The sequence below is a fragment of the Daucus carota genome, chromosome 3, assembly GCF_001625215.2.
Source record: "Daucus carota subsp. sativus chromosome 3, DH1 v3.0, whole genome shotgun sequence".
Classification (NCBI taxonomy): Eukaryota; Viridiplantae; Streptophyta; class Magnoliopsida; order Apiales; family Apiaceae; genus Daucus; species Daucus carota.
The window spans coordinates 63,283,822-63,309,766 of record NC_030383.2 but is presented as its reverse complement, the minus strand read 5'-3'; the positions used below and the strand labels follow the sequence as shown (position 1 = coordinate 63,309,766).

The 25,945-nt window shown below is 32.2% G+C and overlaps 2 protein-coding genes across 3 annotated transcripts; both read right to left on the bottom strand.

Annotated features, from left to right (window-relative positions):
• Positions 1-6,572: 6,572 nt before the first annotated feature.
• LOC108214302 (eukaryotic translation initiation factor 3 subunit I-like) lies at positions 6,573-8,267 on the bottom strand. The gene is made up of 2 exons (XM_017386235.2): positions 8,002-8,267; positions 6,573-7,755 (listed from the first exon to the last, which is right to left on the bottom strand). The coding sequence occupies exon 2, from the start codon at positions 7,745-7,747 to the stop codon at positions 6,773-6,775; it is 975 nt and encodes a 324-aa protein (XP_017241724.2). The 5' UTR covers positions 7,748-7,755; positions 8,002-8,267; the 3' UTR covers positions 6,573-6,772.
• Positions 8,268-9,728: 1,461 nt separating this feature from the next.
• LOC108212963 (receptor-like protein Cf-9 homolog) lies at positions 9,729-12,801 on the bottom strand. Of its 2 annotated transcripts, XM_017384675.2 has the most exons (3): positions 12,030-12,801; positions 11,136-11,849; positions 9,729-11,044 (listed from the first exon to the last, which is right to left on the bottom strand). In XM_017384675.2, the coding sequence occupies exons 1-3, from the start codon at positions 12,778-12,780 to the stop codon at positions 9,858-9,860; spliced, it is 2,652 nt and encodes an 883-aa protein (XP_017240164.2). In that variant the 5' UTR covers positions 12,781-12,801; the 3' UTR covers positions 9,729-9,857. The 2 variants fall into 2 exon arrangements, with proteins under 2 accessions (XP_017240164.2, XP_063946326.1); XM_064090256.1 differs by having other exon boundaries at positions 11,136-12,801.
• Positions 12,802-25,945: the final 13,144 nt, after the last annotated feature.

The window sequence follows — 25,945 nt, the reverse complement described above, 5'->3', positions numbered from 1 at the left end:
TAAGTTTATCGTTTACACTTATTTATTTTGAGACTCCTGCAAAGTATAGTTTCATAATATTTTTTTTAATTTTTTTGTATGCGAGAAACACCCCTAGAGCTGGCTTTAGCTCATATGAAGTAAGAATAAGATCAGTGGATCAACCATTTAAGAGCGAGCATAAAATCTTCAATGGATAGTCTGATTGTTCAATGGATAGTCTGATTCCAAACGGAAACTGTATCTTACCAAAATTAATCAACCAAACAAATACCACATGTATCTTCTGAAAGTAGTAGGTCTACCAAATAAGGAAAATCAGAGAAGAAGATACTAACGCAGTTTAATTCCAGAGTCAGAAAAATTCAACAAAAAGCAATCTCTTTAACATTGTATCATCACTTCTTCAGAACTTCATTTCCATTCATCGTTAGTTCTTTTTGACAATGATTATTCCAAAAAGTCTTGCAATAACAACAAACACACTACCTCATCTAAAATATTGACCACAGTCAACATGTTTATCACATGTCTACATAAGTTGGCAGATCATAAGGCTATTACACAGTTAAAACAAACAATCATCGATTATTTTACCCGAAAACGATGTAATACTAATAATAAAAAATAGGAATAAATACCTTACATATCTCTAATGACTCTCAAAACCGGTACATAAACAAATAACAACACAAGACAAATGCCAGAACCTGAATCTCAGTTAAATCTCCTCACTTGAACAAGTACCTATTAGCATTAAATAAATCCAACTTGCACTACAACAATAACACCATTAGACAACACTGATCAGACAACGCACGGTGAAAAAAGCGTTGTTTGGAAAAAAGACACAACACTTTCTTTTCGGCCTCGAAAAACTATTGTCTAACATCTACGACCTACAACGGTTAAAAAATTGTTGTCTAGTAAATTCAATTAGACAATGGTTTCTTAACTGTGGTATTGTGTAATGATGCATGTTAGACAACTGTTTTGAGAGCCGATGTGTGAAGAAACTTCAGACAATAGTTCAAGAAACCGTCGTTGTAATTAGACAAGTGTTTTATTTGTTGTGTTGTTTACGAGGAGTTCAAACAAGGGTTTTATATAGTGTTGTGTGACTGGGAAGCTAACATACAAGTGTTTTTGTTAGCATTGTAGCATGGCATTATAGACAAGCCTCTACTAACTAATAAAATGTTGTATGATTGAATGAATTTTAAGAAAATGGATGTACATAAGAGAGTGCAAAGATTCAAAGTCCTAACCAAAGTTATAACAAAACAATCAATTTCTTGATAGTCATATGTTTTTCTTGCATTAGATCAAGAATTGATCAAGGAAATGCGAATTTTTAACTCATAAAAATGAAAATTTATTATACAACGGTTTCCTTCCCATAAACTGTTGTCTACACTACTTTTTTACAACGGATTTTCCGTGAACCGTTGTTTGAGCCTAATTTAGACAATAGATTTTCTTAGAACGGTATACTTCTGTAACAGTTGTATCATTTTCAATTATACAACATAGGTGCATATAAAAACCATTGTATGTTAGACACTACATGACAAAAAATACCTTTTTACAGTAAGACAAAATTTACAATTGACTAGTATTGTTAAAAAAAACATACAAAATAAACATAAAAAATTGATTTTTTTTATACATGACTAATATTGTTAGTTTTCGACATCCGTACGGTTAGATCATCAAAATCAATATTTATAAAATAATACGGAGCTAATCTTATATATAGCAAAGATCCTATTCAGTACTTTCTAAATTGTAAATATAAAACACATACCAATACTCATGTTCGAACTACAAAATTATCTTCATAGTACAAATGACAATTGATATTTGCATATATACATAATATAAGTATATTTGTTAAGACAAAGAGTACAAAATTAAGAACTAATCAAGAAAATGTGAATTTCTAACTCTTAAAAATGAAAATTTATTATACAACGGTTTGCCTCCCAGAAACCATTGTCTACACTACTTACACACAACGAGTTTTTCCCGAAACATTGTTTGAGCCTATTTTAGACAATAGATTTTGTTATGACTGTATAATGTCTATAACAGTTGTGTCATTTTAACTCATACAACACACGTGCCTATAAGTACCGTTGTCTGTTGGACACTACAAGACAAAAATTACCTTTTTACAATAAGACAAAATTTACAATTGACTAGTTTTGTAAAAAAAGCATATAAAATAAGCATAAAAAAATCTAATTTTTTTATGCATGACTAATATTGTTAGTTATTAACATCCGTACGGTTATATCATCGAAAAAAATATTTATAAATTAATTCAGAGCAAATTTTGTAGATAACAAAAATTCTATCTAGTGCTTCCTAAATTGTGAACATAAAACACATAGTAATACTCAGGTCCGAACAACAAAATTATCTTCCAATTACAAATGAATAATACAAATTTGGACATATGCATAATATAAATATAATTTTTTGATAAAAAGTACAAAAATAAGAAATGACATAAAAACAACGATCATCACTAGTTTTGTTACAACAAGATATAAATAAATATAGAAAAATTTAAAAATATTATACATGACTAATATTGATAGATATTAAGATCTTTATATGTTTGGATGATCGAAAATATTTCAAAATTAATACGGGGTTAATCATATAGATCACAAAACTTTTATTAAGTACATCCTATATTGTAAATATGAAATTTATACTAATATTGACATTTGAACCACAAAAATATCTTCTTATTACAAATGAATAATAAAAATTTGTGTATATTTTATTTAGACAAAGAGTACAAAAACGGAATACATCGAGAAAATGAGAATTTTAACTTTTAAAGAATTATTAATTTTTTATTAAATAGTTGTATTTCAACTATATTTTGTCAAAAAGATTTACCAGATTAATTTTTAATTTTTTGAAGATTTTCACAAATAACTAAAATAATTAGATATTGACATCTACATTAAAATTGTTTTTAAAATTTATTTAATATGAAATATTTGTAATCAAATACAAAAATATAATTTAAAAAATTCATTTATTTATAATTCAACTATATGGATATTATAATACATTGATTTTGTTATTTACACGGGATGAACGAATGATTTCCACCTTACAAAAATTTTCAATTCCCTCTCTACTTGTTTATCCAAATTTTCATTTCCCCCCCTCTATTTTGACCTAAAATTTGTAAGTGAGAGTAAATCTCTCTTCTTCTGAATCTATCTCTTCCTCTTCTGGTGCGGCTGTGTCTTCCCCACTCTTGCCGCAATTGATTTGTTAAAGCATCTCGCCCCTCCCCTCCCTCTCGCCCTCTGTCTCTCCCTCACCCTCCTCTGAACTCTCCCCTCCCTCCCCCGTCTCTATCTCATTTTCTACAAAGCTTACTCAGATCTGTTCTGTCGGCGATAACCCCAAAGGCCATTCAAGTTTTTGATGCCGGTGTTGACCGTGCTGATTAGTTTAACAACAATTCACCTTATGAAGAGGTAAACGAATGCTTTTTACTGTGTAATTATACTTGATTTTGGGGATAAAGTTTGAATCTATATGAGATTTTTGTTTGTGTGTTTGATTTTAGTAGTAGTTGCGTGTTTTAGTGATGGATCTTGTGTTGTCTTGGTTTTGTGTGATAACATTTGTGCTTTGATTTTAATCTGTGTGTTTGGAGACAGATGATTTTATTAATTTTATATTTGTTTTGGCCGATGAGGTTTGTTAATTTCTAGATATACATGCTTCATCAACTGAATAAATATCCCTGGGACATTCTTGTATATATTCCGAGGCATCCATACAACTGACTTCTTTTTGTCCATCTTCTTCTTATAGAGTGAGGGTACATTACTTGCTGTAGGTTATTTTAATGACCAAGCAAGAAAATGACTCGAGATGGTATGTTATATTTTCCGAATAATATTATATTTATGTATCTAATCTTTAAAATTTCATATACAACACATATATGTTAACACAAATGTTGTCAATAATGTAAGAGAGTTTGGAAGAAATCTCTCTGCTTCCAGCAGCTCATATGGATCTACCCACATGGCATCTATATCAAACACTACCATCAATCCTCCTTACTCTGCTTTTTACTCACATGGTTTGTCTTTATTTTCGACTTTTTTTAAATCTCTATGACCATATTTTCGGGCCTGGACTTTTTGTGCATCTCTACGCATTTCGGTTAATTTGGTATCTTTTAATGTTTAATTCAGGTCATAAAGGAACTTATTTTTATCCATCACAACAACCATGTCAGAGATTTGAATGATATTCCGCTGAACATGGTACGTCTTCTGGTCCATGATTATATTGCAAATAGTAGCTTGCAAGAGTTTTTATACTTCACTGATGATAGAAGCAAGATGCTGATGTTGTTCCTTATGTTGTTAATAGTACCTTAAAGTCAGCAAATATTTTACTTGATGAACTCAATCCCCATTTGTCTGATTTTGGCTTAGCTGCTCCAACTCTAAATACAGAAAGACTGGTATGTTGATAGGGCTCACAATTGCTACAATTTATTGTGTATGAATGACGTGAAACCATGGAAGATGGCACACTGGTATATCTTGAACTCGAAACATACTCCTCAACCACATTAATTTCTTGGTACGAAAAGCATATCAAGAACTTTTTTATGTATTACAGGTGGTTGCAGTAGAGTCACTTCCAAAAGAGATAGCAGGAGGGCTCCATCCGAATCAAAAGAATGCAATCAGAGGATTGTTCCTGGGCTGGGTAGTTGAAAAGCTCACAAAAGACTCTTGTAGTCACATATGCCTCTCTAGATGCTACCATTTATTGTAGGTATTTATATTTTTGAGATTTGCCATCCTCGGGGGAAATATTTCTGGATATTGGATGGTATATATGATTTGGTTGTAACAATGGTTATTAGTGCATAATGAAATTTTTTGTTTACAAATTTTTGGCTTTTTAATTACATTCTCTAGCTTAGTTTAATCGAGTTATGTTAATCATTGTCTATTATGTATTTAGGTAATGGGATAATACAGGGCCATTGTCATACTGAACATGATACAATAATCATTATTCATTAAAAACATTGTCTCATAAAACTGGAAACAATGATTTATTGTCACAAAACCATTGTCCAAACAAATGACTTGCAATAATGATGAAACAGAAACAATTGTTAAAACATGTAAACGACAACCAACTATGAAAGAAAACCATTGTCTGACGTAACTAAACACAACAACCTCACTAATTAAAACATTGTTAGAAGGGGCCTTACACAAGTGGCTTGGTGTTCGAAACCCGTTGTACAAGAGAGGAAAGAACGAGCTTCTCTATTTCAACTACTGTTGTATGATCATCTTTCCAACAAGTCTTGCGAGCTAATAAAACTGTTGTGGATAGTCTCTCTAACAACACCATTTTTGAAATCGACTATTGTTAAGGAGTGTTTCTAACAACACCACGTTTAAGAGTAAACGTTGTTGTTTCTGGGTGTTGCACAACAATTTTTTTAACGTAAACCATCGTGTTTAGCACTATCACACAACGGTGCGCACCGTTGTCTGATACGCATATCAGACGGCGTCTCGATAGACCACGGTTTTCCGTGGTCTCAGACAACGGGCAAAAACCGTTGTGTGATGCTAAATCTGTTGTAGTGTTGGAATCATTAAAAAACAATAAATTAGCTTATCACAATCAAAATATTTTACCCTTACAAAAAAAAAAAAATCAAAATATTTTACCAAACATACAAAAGTTGTTACCAGGTGAAAGTTGAGGGCTGAGCAAGAGCAGCAACAGCAGTCGTCGACTTGACAACCATGGTGAGAGCCACAACAAAAGGAAGCAAAGCAGATAAAATTTGTGAAGAACCATCATCATTTGCAGCTTCTTTGTCACCCACATCGATTATCTACAAACACTTGAATCATGATCAATAAATACACTTTACTTTACAGTTCTAATGGCAGGTGGAAACAAACCACAAACAAAATCAACGAAATAACCAGAATTAATTGCCCAAACATCAGCATAAAAATTTCCCAGAGTGAAATTAACAATATGCATCAAAATGATATACTGCTCGACTCAATCACAAATGACACACATCATACAGAACAGGTGAACAAAGTTAGAAGGGCTATTTATAATCAGACATCCCAAAAGAATAGCAAGGGCAAGAAAATTACCTTTGCCACAACCGCAGATACAACAATCCAATTCCCTTTACCAACAAAACAACCCTAGCACCTGAATGTTTTAACAAGAATCGCTATAGCAGAAAAGGCTGAAAAACACCACCAAAAGATTGCACCGCCGGAGGCTGACTATAGGTGTATATATGCCCACAATCTAAATCAACTGACCGAGGATTTCCAAGAATCTGAGAAACCGATTCGGGGTCACTGGGGTACCTAAGAATCGCTGATTCCTACTTTTACAAAAATCCTGCAAGTTAACAGCTAAACTACAGGCCAATTTCGGAATTGATGAATAATTGAGGGTGTGTATGTAAATTTTTCATCCAATTTCTGGTATATTTTTCCCCTGATTCTGCTTTAATAAGTAGATAGATAGATAAGTAGATATATTCAGGATCTCATGGCATTTACTTTGATTAAATTACATGAAAAGCCAAAAACTTATGTAAATAGTTTTAAAAGGAACCACACTTCTATTTATAACAAAGAACATAAGATCAACATAAAAACCAGAAAATAACTTGAATAAAACCGGAAAAAAAAAAAAAAAGACGTAGCAATGTAAGTAATTCGAATTAAATCGCCATGTTGAAGTAGTCATGATCAAAGTGATGTAATCGCAAATAACCATCTTCACCTCCACTTGCGAAACTTTTTCCATCAGGGTTGAATGCCAATGCATTTATCGGACCAAAGTGTCCTTTCACAGATCCAATTTCTTCTTCAAGGACCTTGTGATAAAATTTGGCCTCAAACTTGCCAGCACGAGGATCGTTTGTAACAGTCGATGCATCTTGACCACCTCCGAGCACGACATGATCAAGTAGTGGAGAGAGTGCAACTGCATTAACTGGGGCTTCAGCCTTGTATGTCCTGAGAAGTTTCATTGATCTGATGTCCCAAAGCTTAGCTGATTTGTCAATGGAAGCAGTAAGTAAATGTGAACCGTCTCTTGATTTTGCAAGTGATGTAATGGCCTTCTGATGACCAGTATCCTTGTCTGACTCATAAATCACTTTCTTTGTCTCAACGTCCCACACACGAACAACGCCTTGTTCACCACCACTTATTATGGTCCTATTTAAAGGTCCCCAAACAGCTCTATTGATTCTTCCTCCAGGTGAGAATTCAATCACAGAATCACCGCACTGTTCACTAGGATCTCTGGCTATGTGTTTGACATGAATTGCAGAAGACATGTCACGAAAGGAGTCTGTTGCAATGACAGCAAGCTTGTCTCCGACACCAAATTCTACTGATTTCACAGTGGACTTAAATTCAAACGTGAACAGCTCAGACCCAGTTTGAACATCCCATACCTTTGCTGTTTGATCCGCACTTGCAGTTATTAAAAGTTTTGAATCCCTAGAAACATCACAACCCCAAACAGAACCAATGTGCCCACGGTAAGTGCCTAAAAGCTCTCCCTTATCAGCGTACCAAACAGCGGGGTTTCTGTCTAATGCGCAGGAGAAGAGGAGGTCACCCTCCTTGTTATACTTTAGATATGTTAATGGCCTTTCGTGTCCTTTGATCAAGATCGGCCTCATATTTCCTCCTGATAATCGATGTAGAAGCAAAATTTTGATCACACACAAATTAATACTTGAAATCTGAACAACAAATCAACATAAATTTTCAATTACAATATCTATATCAAATTTAAACATCAACAGAGTCCACTCCGAAAATAACGTTACTAATATTTAAAAAGAGAACATGATAATCATATAATACCACCAAAAATTGAACTCACTAGTCATATTAAAGTGTGTGTGTGTATGTGATTGGGTGTAGAATAAACCTTAATTGAAGAAGAAGAAGCTGCTTTTATTGTGTGTTTAATCGCCCAGAAAATCGCCTCAGATATAGCTTGTCCGTCTGAGTATTATAACCCAAGAGAGAAGAAAGAAGTTGTTTTGTTGTGTATTTAATTGTCACTATATATAGGCTGCTTTGCGGTTGCAATCCGATCACTAGTCTGATCAGGAATGTAATATCCAGTATTTTTTTAAAATAATATTAATTGGTTAGTAATAATAATAAAGGATTAAAATTAGATTATGAATAGGATTTAAAATTGAATTAGGATAGTGTACTTAAAATATAGATCAGCCTTGCATTCAGATAATGGATAGGTTTAGAATTAGGGTCTCAAGACTCTGTATATATACTCCTTCCGTCCCTCTCATTTGTTTACATTGGGGGACGGGGGCTCGGCACGCATTCTAATGCTCTCGTAAAACGTAGTTCAATAAATTATTTTGAACTTCCTTTTTTTCTAGATAAAAATTTGATGTTTAAATTTTTATACAAAAAAGAAAAATTTTGAAAATAAATCATAGAACTATGTTTTATATGCGCTTTAAAATGCGTGTCAAACACTGTAAATAAACGAGAGGGACAAAGGGAGTATATTGATTTGTTCTCTCATTCTTTTTATATACTTTTGAGAGCTACTCAACCTTCTCTTCATTTTTATGACAAAAATTCGTAGGGCTTTATTCTCACAAATCAGCTGTCTTGTAAAATTCGTAGAAAATTCAATTCTTATCGGAATTTGATGATTCTTGATGTTTCGGAAAGCTCTTTCAATCTCATATACTTTCGTTTATAATGTTTTCTCAGATTATGTTTCAAACTGTTCTCAAAATTACAAAACTTAATCAGATCCTGTTCTCGCTTTGAGTTCTGAATCAGCGGACGTTTTATTTAATTCCCGATTCGTTATGACTCCGTTCTTGACGAGCCTTACCTTTTCGGAAAGGTCTTTTCGTTCTCTACGATTTTCGTGTTTTGCGTTATTCCAGAAAACATCGTTTAGAAGGTCAAAACATTCGTTTATTGTTCTGGGCATATTGGAGTCAGGGAGATATTTGGAGTTTAAGATAAAGTCGGGGTTAGGGAGTTTAGATGGTCCCTTGTGAGGTTGGTTAGTGTTTGCGTTTGCTATTTTTAAGGTACAGATTTCGTTCTCTTTTATTCAGCACTACTTCTATTAGTGTTAGGTAAATTTGATTACTCTGTTTTGATCCTTTCTGTTTGGCGTTTTTGTACGGGTTCTACCCTGTTTGATTCAGCGATATTCATCTTACAACTTGTTATATTCGTTGTATCTTTACTCTGTTCCTTCAGCGAATATTTATTTGACTGGTTTGATTTCTGAAAATTATCTCAAAATCTTTTTCAGTTATATTCCAAAATATAAAAGAATCTGTTTTACTTCTCTTACAATTTAATTCAGCTATTCCCCTTAGAAATAAACTATTTTGATTCGTACGGATTTTGTCCTATTTTGATTTTTCTGTCACGTTGGTTGTTGCATAGTCTTTATCTAATATATATATCACTGTCGAGCAACTGCTACATCTTTGAAAGGTTGTTGAGGCAGTAGGCCTCCAAAGAAGACTTGGAATAATTTCTCGAAGACTTGGAGAGACAAAAGCCATGCCTCTTAATTAATGAATCTTGGTACAACAGGAGGGGATTTGATGCATATTTTTTGCCTTTTCATTTTAATTTGCATTAACATTGATCAAGATAGGAAGGTTAATATTAATACTCCTGAAGCAAGCGAAATCGTTATGAGTCCGGACCAAACAGAATATCACATAATACCAAATACTACTGGTTCAGAAATGTCTACCAGGACAACAACTTTCAAGTTCTTATTGGTCGACCAGTACCTTTCTTCAAGCATCTTTTCATCAACTTCTGTTGCAGTACTTCGACATATCTCACAAACCACCAAGGCTTTCCTAGTTTGAGAACAATGTATGCAGATGACAATCCACATATCAGTCCACATCCATATCCCATCAAGATTGCTTCCCATGTCAATTCATCACCCGCATCATCTTCATCAACATTTCCGACTTCTTGTGGAGGTGATGCTGTGTTTGCACATTTCTTCGTCAATGGTGATCCACATAAAGCGGAGTTTCCTAGATACGAATCATTGTTGAATGTGCTGAATTGTCCTTTCTGAGGAATCTCTCCACTAAGATGGTTTCCCGAGAGGTTTAAGACCTCTAGAAATGTCAGCGCAGTTAACTGAGGTGGAATAGCCCCCGTCAGTTGATTTGAGGACAAATCTAAAGATTGGAGTTCTTTCATATTTCTCAGCAATGACGGGATAGGTCCTGTTAGACTATTATGAGATAAGTTGAGCAATGCCAGCCATTTAAGCTCTCCAGTAACCTTTGGAATTTCTCCCTGAAATTTGTTGCACGACAGATCAATGGCTGTGTAAATATGAAGGTTATTTGCTACTTCATACTCTGTTCCCTTCACAATTAATGAGACTGCTGCTTCATAATGGAAAGAAAAAACTGCTGTGGAAAGCTGATAACTATACAAATTATCAGTTGATTTCATATTCTTAAAGTATTGAATTGGCAAATGGCCTGTGAAGTGGTTGTTGGACAGATCCACAATCCGCAACTTGCGGAAGGGATCTTCTATGCTCCTTCCACTTATTGTACCATAGAGTTTATTTGATTGCAAGACAAGGACTTCTAGCTCTCCAAGTACATAAAGCCATGACGGAAATGTACCACCTATTTTATTATTGCCAATATCAAGAATTCTCAAGTGCTTACAGTTTTCCAAAGACGGGGGCAACAATCCTTCAAACTCATTATTATCCATGTTTAGATATTTCAGCTGACAACTCCTGGAGAAAGTAGTTGGTATTGTTCCTCGAAACTGATTATTAGCAAGATTAACGTAAAGCAATCTATCAGCAAGATTTCCGAAACAGTTTGGAAGTGCACCACTTAATTCATTATTTGACAAATCAAGAAGCAAAAGGGATGTGACATTGCAAATTGTTGTTGGAAGCTCACCTGTCAAGATTGTTGAAACTTTGGTGAAAAGGCAATAATCAGATTACTAGCTTAGTTACATATGACAAAGATCTATAGAGAGAAACTATACCCGTAAAATGGTTCCCACTTAAATTGATGTATTCCAAAGTTGGATGATCGTTATATTTCCACAAGTCACTCTGAATATTTCCACTAAGACTATTACCACTTACACCAAGATATATAAGATTTTTGAGATTAGAAACTATCTTTAAAAGCGGTCCTGTCAATTGATTAGAACCGAGTTCAAGAACTTTTAGTAGCTTCAGGTTTCCAATCTCAGATGGAATATAGCCACTGAGATCATTGGAAAATAGACTCAAGTACCTGAGATTAGTCAAGAGTCCCAGTCCAATAGGAATACTTCCTTGAAATAAATTTCTATTGTCTCTGAGACCCAAATCTCTTAATTTGGAGAGCCTAAATACATGTGGGGGAAGCGGCCCCTCAAAAAAATTAGAGCCAAGATAGAGGGTTTCAAGTTCAAAAAGCAAACCTATATCCTTAGAAATAAAACCTGAAAAGTTATTTTTATAAAGGGAAAGAATCTTTAGTTTGGAGAGCTTGAATAAATTTGGCGGAAGCGGCCCCACAAAAATATTAGAGTTAAGATCGAGGGTTTCAAGCTCAGAAAGCAAACCTATATCATTGGAAATAGAACCTGAAACGTTATTACCCCAAAGGGAAAGATACCTTAGTTTGGAGAGCTTGAATATATTTGACGGAAGCGGCCCCTCAAAAAAATTAGAGTTAAGATCGAGGGTTTCAAGCTCAGAAAGTAAACCTATATCATTGGAAACAGAACCAGAAAACTTATTACTCCAAAGAACAAGATGTTTTATTTTTGAAAGCTTGAATATATTTGATGGAAGGGGTCCTTTAAAGGAATTGTTGCTTAAATATAGGGATTCAAGATCACAAAGCAACCTTATGTCATTGGGAATTGAACCTGAGAATTTGTTACCTGACAGGCGAAGATGTTTTAATTTGGAAAGCCTGAATACATCCGGCGGAAATGGCCCCTCAAAAGAATTTTCATCTAGGTAGAGGGTTTCAAGATTTTGTAGATTAGTAAATTCACGCACAAGGTCACCTGTAAAGTTGTTATATCCAAGGTCAAGGATAGCCAAGCTATGAGAATTGGATATAAATTCTGGGAAGTTCGACGCAAGATGATTGCTATTAAGGTCGAGGATGCGCAAGAAAGGCATGGGAGAGAAATGGGACCAATTTGGAGCTTGCAATGCATTCTGTGACAGGTTTAAGATGAGCAACCTCTGAAGATGGCTAACCTGGAACGGAATGGGACCATCGAGATAATTAAAGCTTAAATCAAGGTATTGAAGCTGTGTTAAATTCTCAATGGCTGGCGGTATTGGACCCGAGAAGAAGTTGTATGCGAGGGTGAGATTGTTGAGATTTGGAAATGAAGTGAAACCAAACTCGGACAGCATTCCATCAAGTTGTTTCTCACTAAGGTTAATCTCAGAGACTGAACCTGCAGAGTTACAAGTAATGCCAGTCCAGTTGCAAAGATTATCGAGATTGGTGAGTGACCAAGAGTCGAGAAAAGAAGAAGGGGCTAGGCTATTCTTCCACTTCACAAGAGCTTCTCCCTCTCGTGTTGTTGCAAGAATGGATTCAAGTGATGAGAGAAAGAAAACAAAGAGAAGAAGGTGAGAAGGCTTTGCAGAGTATGCCATGTTTCTCCTCATCAACTGGGTTATGTGAATCTGATATCATACTGCACACTTCTATTTATACGCTGCATACTGGATTTATAAATTGAATATTTAACTCATAAATAATAATTTGATAAAGATATTTTGTTATTTCGTGTGGAAAAATTATATAATGAAAATAACTAAATATCTAATATCTTTAAATTTTTATTTTATGTGGCTAGTTTACAGAGATGATAAGTTTGGAGGATAGATTTTGAAATATAAGTGTGTGGATACTAATATAACATACTAATGATCATATATTTTTTGTGAATTTATTAAATGATTTTGATTTTTCATCAATTTGATTATTATATTATATTTATTTACCAATAAAGTAACTAAGGTTTAGTGTTATTTGTATAATTTAATTTTATAATTTATTTAATTATTATCATAATTCATGATTAGTCTTGATTCATTATTAACTAATTTAATTAATTTATATTGGATATTAAATTATATTGTCATGAAAATAATTTATATCACTCTCAAGCTACTTTCACATCTCTCAATGGTTGAGGCCCTAGGTGGACTTGAAATGAGTCTTGTAGACTTGGAGAGGCCGAGACTTATCCTTTTAATTTTATTCAATTTTTTTAATAAAATTATATCTTTTAATATATTTAATGTAATAAATATTATAAAAATATTGTTTCTAGTAAAATAAAATAAGACGAAATTATATATAAAATATAGGTTAACATCAACCAAATTATTAGTTTTAAAATAACAAATTTATGAATGAAATCAATTATTTATTGAATATTTTTGTGCTATTATTTAATGTGATATATTTAGGATATTGTGCTATAGTTTTTGGACCACAAATTTTGATATATAAGTGTGTGAACACTATTCCAATACACTATTGATTTTGATTTTTCAATTATAATTTTCATATTATCATATTCTTTATGGATTTATTAGAAGACTTTGACTTTTCATCAATTAAATTATTATACTGTCTTTAGCAATTCTAGTGCCAAGTAAGTTAATTCAATTCTGATTTGGTTATATAATTTATAATTATAATTTTTATATATTATCAAAATTTAGGATTAATTTGGATTTCATCCTTAAGTTATTATTGATTAATTTAATCTGATTTTTTATTTTTAATGTCGGGAAAATAATTTATATCACTCTCGAGCTACTATCACATCTTTGAAAGGGGGAGGCAGTGGTCCTCCGAAGACTTGGAATGAGTCCTGGAAGGCTTTGAAAGGGTGAGCTACTCTCTCTTAATTTATTCATTTTTGGACATTTTTGTGCATTGCCTGGCTTCGAAAGAACCGGTCCAAATGTTCAAGTGCTTGAGAATTCTTTGAAAATACATATTAAAAAATGTTTGAAAATATTGTTGAAATCATAATAATAATTCAGAACATATGTCCTTAAGACTATTATGAGATAGATTGAGCAATGCAAGCCATTTAAGCTCTCTTTGGAACTTCGCCCTGGAATTTGTTGCACGACAGATCAATAGTTGTGTAAATAGATCGATAGTTTTTAGAGGATAGATTTTAATATATAAATGCGTGGACACACTACTAATACAACACACTAAAATCATGTAATTTTTTTTAAAAATTAAAATCATGTATTTTTTATAAACTTATTTGATGAATTTGATTTTTCATCAATACTATTATTATACTGTTTTTATCTACAATAAAGCAACTACATTTTAGTGTTAGGGGAATTTGTTCGATTTGGATTTGATTTATGCAACTTTTAATATGATTTTAATTGTTATCATAATTCGGGAATAATTTTTATATATATATTTTTAATCGATTATAAACTAGTTTAATTTAATTTAATTTATTTGATTATTAAATTTTATTGTCAAAAATAAATTTATATCACTCTCAAGCTACTTTCACATCTCTTAAAGGTTGAGGCGGTGGTCCTCTCGGACTTGGAATGAGTCCTCGAAGACTCGGAGAGACGTAGGCTATCCCTCTTAGTTTTATTCAATTTTTTAAACAAAATTATATCTTTTACTATAATTAATATAATAAATATCATAAAAAATTGTTTCTAGATGCATAAAATATAACAAAAATAATATAATTATATACTAAAAGGTCACAGTAATATGATTATATACTAAAACAATCAACCATGTTAATTGCATTAATGTAATATACATAGGATATAATAAGGGAATTGTTATATCCATATCAATATTTTAATTTCCAGAACAATTTGGAAAAGTTTGTTTGAATTTGCTTCGGAAATAAAAAATTTGCTCTGGAAATAACATTTTCCTATAATAATCAATATAAATATCGCAAATCCACAATTTCCAAGAAGAGAGGCGGATACGAGAAATTTAAATGAGTATAATGCTATTTTTGTGTTTTTATAAAAATATTTAAATATACAAATAAATATTATTAGTAATTAAAATTATTTATAACTTTTCAAGATATTATAATTTAATTTAATCTATATCACCATAATATTTTTCAATTAAATCTCAAGGTGATCATGAACCCATACTATACTGCACTCGTCTATTTATTAGCATTTTGCCTGCCGTGTACGTGAAATCATAACTTTATTAATGGATAAGAAAAAATTAATTGATCGTTGATTTTTCAGCTTGTGGGAAAAATAGTGTGCAGTTAGCTGTCAGGATGATAAATTTTGATGTCTAAGTGTGTGAATAGCAATGCATAACCAAATATTTTTTGGGCCAATTGTGAGCCAATGGGGGCTCAGAAGACATGGAAAAAGTCTGCTGATGACTCGGGGAGAAGAAGACTTACATCCCGTTCAGTTGATTCATGACTTAACGTTAGTTATCTCATAATATGAGAACTTAAAATATTTGTTTGATTAATTTTGATTTATTAATAATTTATAAGTTATTAAAAATATAATAATAATAATAATAAAAGTAATTTATGAGTAATTTGTGATTTAGGAATAATTTTTATCAAAAAATGGCTAAAAAAAAAATTAGTCACCGAGAAAAGTATCTCAAACTAACTTCTGGCTTTAGGTCAATTTTTGACTTATTTCCGACTTTAAGCCGACTTCCGACTTAATACACAAACATACATTTTTCAGCTTAAAGCCAGAGATGATATAAACCCCGGGCTTTAAGCTCAGATAAACATGCTCTTATTCCTATTAAAATTGAGAAACTACTGATTATAGGAGCCGATTAGTTTAAAAGAAGTTCTCTATAAAAAAATGGAGTATAAGTGAGAAATAAATTAATATATATAAATTATTAAAGTGTCTAGAAAAGAAATAGATATTATAAAGAAAAACTAGCATTTTCTACTTCCATTTCCTTCTCAGTACTTTTTAAAAGCACTTTTTACGTTTTTACACAAACGAGTCAAGAGAAGTAGGACTCCAGCTTCTTGTAAACAAACAGGCACATAAAATAAAAGTTTAGAGTATATTATAATGAAAAATTAATGTTATTTACGAAAGTTAATAATCGAATATTCCATTGTTAAGATGATAAAATAAATTTTTATATTTGAATGTCAAATTTTTTTTAATATAATTCATAAATATATTACCTAGTTTGAATTGAGATATATTACTTCTTGAATTGTATTCTCTCGTCCATTTTTATACAGTTTTCTTTTTGATTGCCCCATTATTTCTAAACATTTCAAAACTTTAATAATATAATACACTTTTATACCCATTGCTTTCTTCTGCTATCTATATGCTATAATAATATAAACGTTATTACACTCGTTACTTTCCTCCACTATTTCAAATGTATTATTAAATATAAATGGGTCACATTATTTTACCACATCTTCATTTAACTGTACTCATCTTTTACTTCTTGGTCTCCGTGTCCACACCTAATGAAACTCCTCAAACCCTATTTTTGAGGCACATCTCTCCTAACCCTATCCCATATTTTATTATTAATTCTTATCAACACTCTTTTTCTCTCTCTACTTTTATATTATGCTTTAATGATGAAAGAGAGTCTTTAATAATAAAATATTAAACTTCTTATGAGAATAAGACACATTGTTGGAGTCCAAGTTAGTAAAATATATCCTAAATCACCAGAACGTAATATTTTATATTATATTTAGGACTTTAACTAAGATACTTTTGGACTTGCTCTTAAATAATTAAATATCACATTTATTTGATAACAAAAGATCGATGACTTTATGGTACATCATATTCTCTCTTACTCAAAATAAGAGTCTTTTAATTTTTTACATGTAATTTCACGTATAAAAAAGACATGCATCTATATATTATATTTCAAATTTTTTTCTAAATAAAAATATAGATGTTATATTTTTATGTATAAAAAATTTAAAAATAATATGTTAAAATATGTTTTTTATACTTCGAATTACATATAAAAAATCTAAAGAACTCTTATTATGACATGGAGTATACTAGCAACAAACTTCTAAATATCATTCGCTTGGAAGATGCCGAGTACGAGTTCCAAAAAGGAAAATCACAATCAGTCCAGCCCGACACGATCTGTTTATGACTGTATTGTTTTGTTTAAATATTAAAATATCATTTTGTTTACACGTGTACAACCAACCAATGCTTGGCAACCATACTTCATAGGGCTGTACGTTCAATCCGCTCCACCGCATTAACCGCAACAACCACCTGCAACCGATCCGTGTATTATGGATAACCGTAAAATGTGGGCAGTCGCGGATGAAATTTTTAATAACCATTAACTTGAAGCTCTGCTTCAAGTTATATATTTCCGGAGTAGTTTGCTTTTGTAATATGTAATCAGATTTATTGTATTAACTTTATTCAAGATTTTAAGTGATAAATTATATATTTTTGAGTTAAAGTCTGTACTTTATGCAAGATTTTAAGCAATAACTTATATATTTTCTTTGTTATAACTATTTTAGCAGTTGAACCGCAACCAACCGCAATTACGTGGATGGATTTGGTTGGGTTTTTTTAACCAACAGTATGGTCGCGGTTTGAGATTTTAGAAAACCGTAAGTTGCGGTTTGGTTTGGTTATTACCCTCCAACCGAACCGATCCGATCCGCGTACAGCCTTACTCCATACAACTTAAACAAGCCAAATAGTTTGATGTGCAACTTATTTTACGACATCAATGCATATATCAAGTGTCAACATAAATTTAATCCACTAGAACCAATAACACAACTTATCCCTCAATTTAATTTCACAATAAGCCCCCCGTCCAGAATTATAATAACTTGCTAGATTATATACAAGTATACCCAGAATCCCCCATAATATAATCATCAAATGTGAAAATTTATGTCAATTAAAAACATAAAGGAACAAAACTATATCTGAAGACTTGCACGAGATGACCTCGAAATCATCCTTTTCTTGTTATCCATCTCGCTAGCCGCTACTGCCGCATCAGCTGTTTTTCCAGCTACTAATCGAAGTGTTCGAACCAGAAAAATGAAAAAAAAACAGGAGATTACATACACACTCATCAAAGTTCAAAACCCACACAAATAACTAATCAACAAAATATGAAAAATAGGAAATCAACAAATCAAAACATGAACATGAAACCCGTATAAAAACATACATAAACCTAATTGTAAAAACATCAAAATCGAACTCACATAACTTATAAAAAATGAAAATCGACCAATCAAACCCCAAAAATCAACATCATACCAGAGAAAAGCGGAGTAAAACCCTTATGATAACTAATTTGATAACTAAATCGATGATTCTCTAACGCTTATAGGTAGTTTTAGACAAGTTTCTTTTGAAGTAGGGTTTTAATATTTCATTACAAGCTAAATAAATATTTTATCGTATTTGACTAAAAATTCACACATAAAATACAACTAATTTTTTTTTAAAAACAATTTTAATCAATATTAACATGTTAAAATAACATTCATACAGTTTGGATCGTCCAAAATAATTTTTTAAAATATATTTCTAATAAATATTCCATTAAAGACTAAGTAATTTGACCTCATTTTACTATAAAATCCATACACCATATTAAAGGCTAATTTTTTTAAAAAATAATCAATTATCACGTTACAATAGCATCTGTATGGTTGGATCATCTAAAATAATTTTATTAAAAATAGTTTCATGTTTCAGGTAAGTATTCGATTAAAAGCTAAGTAATTTGACCGCATTTTACTACAAAATCCACACACCAAATAAAAGGTTATTATATAAAAAAACAATCAATATTATCATGTTACAATAACATCCGTACGGTTGGATTGTCCAAAATGATTTTTAGAAAAATAGTTTCATGTTTCGGGTAAGTATTCGATTAAAGGCTAAGTAGCATTTACTACAAAATCCACATACTAAATAAAAGGCATTTTTTTAAAATATTTTTTTAATCAATTAACATGTCATAATAACATCCGTACGATTGGATCATCCAAATGATTTTTAAAAAAAAATAAATTCATGTTTAATGTAAGTATTTCATTAAAGGCTAAGTAATTTGACTGCATTTGACAACAAAATCCACACAACAAATAAAAGGCTATAATTTTCCTATAAAAAAATTAATCAATATTATTGTGTTACAATACCCCCGTACGGTTGGATCGTCCGAAATTATTTTTTAAAAAAAATAGTTTCATGTTTTGGGTAAGTATTCGATTAAATGCTAAGTAATTTGACCGCATTTGACCACAAAATCCACACACCAAATAAAAGACATATTTTCTCAAAATTTATTTTAACCAATATTAACACGTTACAATAACATCTGTACGGTTGGATTGTCCAAATTTTTTTTTAAAAAAAAGTTTTATGTTTCGGGTAAAGATTCCACTAAAGACTAAGTAATTTAATTGCATTTGACTACAAAATGCGCATACCAAATAAAAGGCTAATTTTTTTAAAAAAAATTTGTAAACAATATTATCACATTACAATAATATCCGTATAGTTGGATCGTCGAAAATAAATGATTAAAAAATATTTTTATGTTTTGGGTAGGTATTCGATCGAAGGCTAAGTAAATTGACCACATTTGACTACAAAATCCACATACCAAATAAAGGTTAATTTTTAAAAAAATTTTAAATACAAAATCTGTAGTTAAGAATGTAATATAAAATATCTAGTTAAGGATGAGCCAATTAACAATTATGTTACATATATAAATTCAAGAGAATTACTTAATATCTACAATACATATATCAAAGTCCATTATATTATTAAACCTTTTTCTACAACTCAAATCAATTTAATCAACTAAATCTCCTGGAGCTTTAGCAGTACACACATTTCAACTAAGAGCCTGGCATTGTATCCGTGTATGTGCTCATGTGGTGTATATCAATTGTCCATGTAAAACTAATAATCAATTACTAACGAAACTCTTAGTATTTAGACTTTTTGGCACTTTGATGGCTTGTATTATTTCAAATTTGCACGTTAGTGACCGACCTTTAAAAGTCATCAATTGTGTTGCTGAACTTATTTTTTTTTTAACACATTAGGGGCTCCGCATCATATCCATTAAATCGAAGTAACGGTCGTCAGGGGTATTTCAGGAAAATATTTTTGCAACGGCTATATGCTGTGTATATATATACGTTTCTGCTGTGTGTAATTGAGCATATTCAAACCTAAATCTCTCATCCAAACCAAAAAGCTCTGCAAAGATGAATCAACAATGTATGTGTGGAAGCTGGGCAGTGGAGAAGACATCGTGGACGGAGTACAATCCGGGTAGAAGATTCTTGACTTGCGTGAATGGAAGGTGCAATTTCTTCAAGTGGGTTGAACCCGAGTTTGATGCGCGCAGCAAGAGTGTAATCAATGGACTGATAAGGCGTTTGAAGAACAAGGACGATGAATGTTTTGCTGAAATGATTAAGGCCAAAGATGAGTACAAGGATTTCTACAGTGAAGAACTATCCGAGGCGCAGAAGCAAGCAAGGAACTGGAAAATTCTTGTTGTGTTGTTGTTGTTGTATATTTTTCTTTGTTGGTTTCCATCTGCTGGTAAGGATGGTAGTAATCATCATCAAACAACAAATCATCATCAGAATTATCTTGATTGGAACTATCACAGTGGAAGGTCTCATCACTACTTTCCTTTTCTTCTGGCACAAAATCCTCATCATCAGAATCTGTGTCTGAAAATTCCTCTTCCAACCCCTCCATTTCCCTAACTTGTTGCACAATTTCAATTTCATTTTGGGTGGTATCCCAAAACCGTGTATTGTCAAAATCAAACTCAAACTCTTCCTGATCATCATCATTTCCCACAGTTGGAATGCTCTTTGCAGGTGCTGGATACATCTTTGCAGGTGCTGGATTGATCTTTTCAGGTGCTGGATTGATCTTTTCAGGTGATGGATTGTTCTTTTCAGGTGCTTCTTTAGGAGTTGGTTCAACAAATTCAACCTCTAAATCTCTATAGGGCACTATACTTAGATGTGCCATAGTGGTGACATAAATCTCCATATACTTATCCACATCAGATATAAGCTCACACATGGTCATTAGCTCCTCATCATTATTTAGTACAAAAGCTCTATCGAATGTAGTGCCAGGTAGCTTATACCACAGTTGGTGAAACCCAAACTCATCAACCTCTTTCAACATACTATATATCTCAATTATGCTGATCTGATCAGCATTACAGAAGTCAAAGAAATCTACTGTACCTCCCACATATGCCCTAGGGTTATCTACCCAATCGGCCCCATGATATATTTTTAGGGTAAAATCACCAGGTTCTGCAAATGTAGAGTGCAAAGCAACAGTTTTATTTACAATAAACAACACTATACTTAACAAATAGCCACTAACAACAAGCACTATACTAAAACAGGCATAAATTGATTTTATAATGACCGAATCTTGGACTATGTAAAAGCCTTAATTTTTAAAAACCCACAAGCAGAATCTTTCATTTTAATAGTATAAAGCAATTGCAGGTCCATAATACTAAACAACTAGCCACTAACAACAACAAACACTGAAATAATGGTCAATTAAACTCATTTCATATGCTACAAAGAAGAAAAGTTGAAGAGCTTACTACAGTAATCGGGGCACTGTCGAGGCTAATACACATCAGCATCCTCTTTAAGACGCCGGAACCAACTCATCTCTGTAAGCAGGAATTCGTCGTCGTTCTTGCTTCGGAAAAGAGGGTAGCCGTTTCGTTTTTTAATTTGGAGGGAAATAAGAGGAGGAGGAGATATGTATTGATCATTTGACGCCGTTACTTCGATTTAACGGATATGATGCGGAGCCCCTAATGTGTTAAAAAAAAATAAGTTCAGCAACACAATTGATGACTTTTAAAGGTCGGCCACTAACGTGCAAATTTGAAATAGTACAAGCCACCAAAGTGCTAAAAAGTCTAGTATTTATCAAGGGAATATCAACGAATGTAATAACAGATACTTTCGTTGCTAGTCTGTTGCTCATTCCTTGGTCTTTTGTTATTATTCCATTGTGTGGCTATATTTCCTAATAGAACATCTCGTTGTAAATAAGTGTGGGTATTTCATTACGAATTGGTTGACAGAACATTGACCGGTCAAATTGTTACAAATCCGTTGAGAACTACCAACGGACTAATTTCCTTAACAATTTTTATTGACAAAAACGCTTTCTCTTATAGTGCAACTAAATTAATCAAGTTCCACACATCTGTCAAAATTATTCCGGTTAGTAAGAAGTTTAAAACTTAGCAGCAATATACATGCACGCAGAACAGTTTACACATAATCATATTTGCTAACGTGTAATTATATTCCTATGCAATACTCAACCTATATATTTGTAAAAAATTGTAAAACATATATAAATAAAATAATTTAAACACATATGTAACAAAGAAATTCACAAATACTTTTACAGTATAACATGATTATATTTTTAATAAGACTGAATAAAATATATTATTTTTACACAATACTAAATAAAAATGCTAAATTATACTTAAAGTCAGGACATACATATAAAATGTAACATGCAAGCATTTTAGGAAAAATAATCTGAGACTAACATTTTTCTTCACATTCTTCACACAAGAATTTAGATGCACTAGAGAATCTCATAAGTTTTTCCTTAAAGGTTAAGGTTGCACAGGATGAAGCGGACAAAGGAGATGATCAACTACAGTATATCACGTATAACAGAATGGAAATCACACAGCTAGGCTCTTTTTACCCCACCTAAACTTCTTCCATGTTTTACACGACTCATCGAACCCATAACATTATATTTATAATATTGTTTAGATAGATTTTTATTAAGAGTTAAATAACTAATTCATTACTAACCTCGCCGGAAACTTGCAACTGAGTCATGTTGTTGAAAAAATTTTCAAACGCATTATCAAGTAATTAAAAACTTTCAAAAGCATCACTCTCCGTCAGTTCCATTAATTACTTAACGGATAATTCAAAAATATTTTTTAAAAATGCGAATAAATCTTAAAAAATTCAGAATAAGCAGAAAAAACAAAAAAAATCTTAATAAATTCAAAAAAAAACAGAAAAAAAGTGAGGAAAAAATTGGAAAAAAATTCAAAAATCTGAAAAGAATTTGAAAAAATTTGGAAAAAATTAGTTGGCAAGTTCTTTTTTCCCCAGATTTTAGAAAATTTGAAAGGAACAAAAAAAAAAAAAGCTTGCCACTTTTGGTTTCCCATTTTTTTTGATTTTTTGATTTTATTCACATTTTTCAAAAAAAGAAAAAAAATATCATAGTTTATTCACATTTTTTCGGGTTTTTTTTTCAAATTTTTTTAATGTTTTTTTGTCTTTTCTTTATTTTTTTTCGAACTTTCCGTTAATTGTTTAACATAACTGACGGAGAGTGGTGTTTTTGAAATTTTTTAATTACTTAATGATGCAGTTTGAAAGTCTTTTCAACAACATGACTCAGCTGCAAATTTTCAACGATATTAATGATGAAGTAGCTATTTAACCCTTTATTTTAATTAGAAGATAACGACAAATTTCAAAATATTGACCGGAAGTTATTCACTTATGGCAAAACTAGTTGAACCACAGTAGGAGTATATATCTAACTCAAACAACTCAAAATCGCTTTTTTTTTTTTTTTTTGACAAAATGCAAATTCATTCCATTATATTAAAACAAGTTTAATCGGGACAAATCCCCAACTGACAATGCAATCAGGTTGATAAACAATAAAACGAGCTAAACAAATAGCCGCATTGTTTCCAGACTGCTTAACACACTGAATTCAAGAATTCTTGAAACTGAAAATGAATACAAAAGCTTCTCGAGTAATCCAGCCTACATCAATCTCGAAAATGATAGCTTCACAATTGACCTTCACAATAGTTCCATGGCTGTTGCGGTGTTCAGACGACTCAGTTGTAAAAACTAAGCAACGAGGAACAAGAGCCCTCGAATAATGAACAACTATAATTTGTGACAGGTGAGCACATGCGATCGCCACCGTTCCAAGCATACCCCAGCTATCTACATGCCGGGAGCCAGCTATAGACATGCCGAAAGATGTAATGATGCGATAAGCCAAATCTCCCAAAACTCCATCCCAATCATTCTCATTGATAACACAGAAAGACATAACAACCACAAATATAACAACGCAGAATCACCCAAAAATTGGGTACTAAATCAACACACGCCAAAAGGCGAGACGGGAAAACACAATCGAACCTTTGATTTCAAAAGATCTGATTTATTCAGAAAACAATCAAGGCCAAGCTCAATTCCGAAACAGATCCGAGAATAAAACTCGATTGGAATCTTCGAGGTTTAAGCAACACTCGAAAATCGCTTTTAAGATAAAAACAAATAAATAAATAAACTTTATCATATCTTTAAAATAAAAATACAAAATAATTAAAATTGCGAATATGTGAAATACACCATGGTACAATGTCCCAATAAATATTTGGAAATCTCAAGAAACGAAACAAAATTGATAAAATATTAGACATGTTTCACTATCTATAAATAACACAAAAATATTTTAACAACTAAAATCATCTGACTAAGCACCGCCTCATATTTTTGTTATTAGTATTATATAAGACAATTAATACGAGTGCAAGATGAGTTAGTCATATATAAGACAATTAATACGAGTGCAAAATGTTAACAAGACATGCTTGATAATCATGATTCACTGTTATGTTGTAATAATCAATCACGGTATTAACTGGTTTCATATTATTAAAATATTGGATTGGCAAGTAACCAGTGAATTCATTGTCGAAGAGATCCAAGATTCGCAAGTTGTTGAAGGGATCACCAGTTAACATGTTAAATGAAAGATCAAGGTTAATCATGTTATAGCAATTAGATATGAATTCTGGAAAAATTGACGCCAGCTTATTACCACCAAGACCGCGACCAACCAGTATAGGCATGGGGGAAAAATTGGACAAGCTTAGAGCTTTCAAGTGATTAAATTAGAGGCCTAAGACGACCGACCTCTGAAGATGGCTGACCTGGTATGGAAGGGTACCATTGAGATTACTATAGCTAAAGTCTCGGGTGGTATTGGACCAGTGAAGTTGTTATGTGTAATGTTGAGATTGGTGAGATTTGGAAACGAAAAGAAACGGAGGTTAGCAAGTGTGAGTTCTTGAAGATTAATCTGACTGACTGAACCTGCAGAGTTGCATACAATGCCAGTCCACTTAATTACAAAGATAAGTGAGATTAATTAGTGACCAAGAACCAAGAAATGAATTCGGGGATAGGCTGTTCTTCCATTCCACAAGAGCTTCTCCTTCGCGAATTGTTGCAGATAGGACAGTGGAACTAGATGAGAGTAATGAGATAAAGAAAAGAAGAAGATGATGAGAAAGCTTTCCAAATTGCACCATTGCTAAAAAGATATAGCTATATTTTTTAATTTGCTGCAATTATTAGGGATGGATACTTGTTGGAGCTGTCATACTAGTGCTAGTCGGCACACTAGCACTAGTATGACAGCTCCAACAATACTGAAAAAAAAAAATCAACCAAGTTCTTTCCAAGAGACTGGGGCCAGGGAGTATATATCACCATATGACAACATTTTTCAAGTTTATCAAGATGGATCGGTTTTCTTTCTGCATGTTCTTATCGACTTCAGTTGCAGTCCTTCGAAGCATCTCACATACCACCAGGGCTTTGTGAAAACAATATACCCGTCCCCAAAGGCT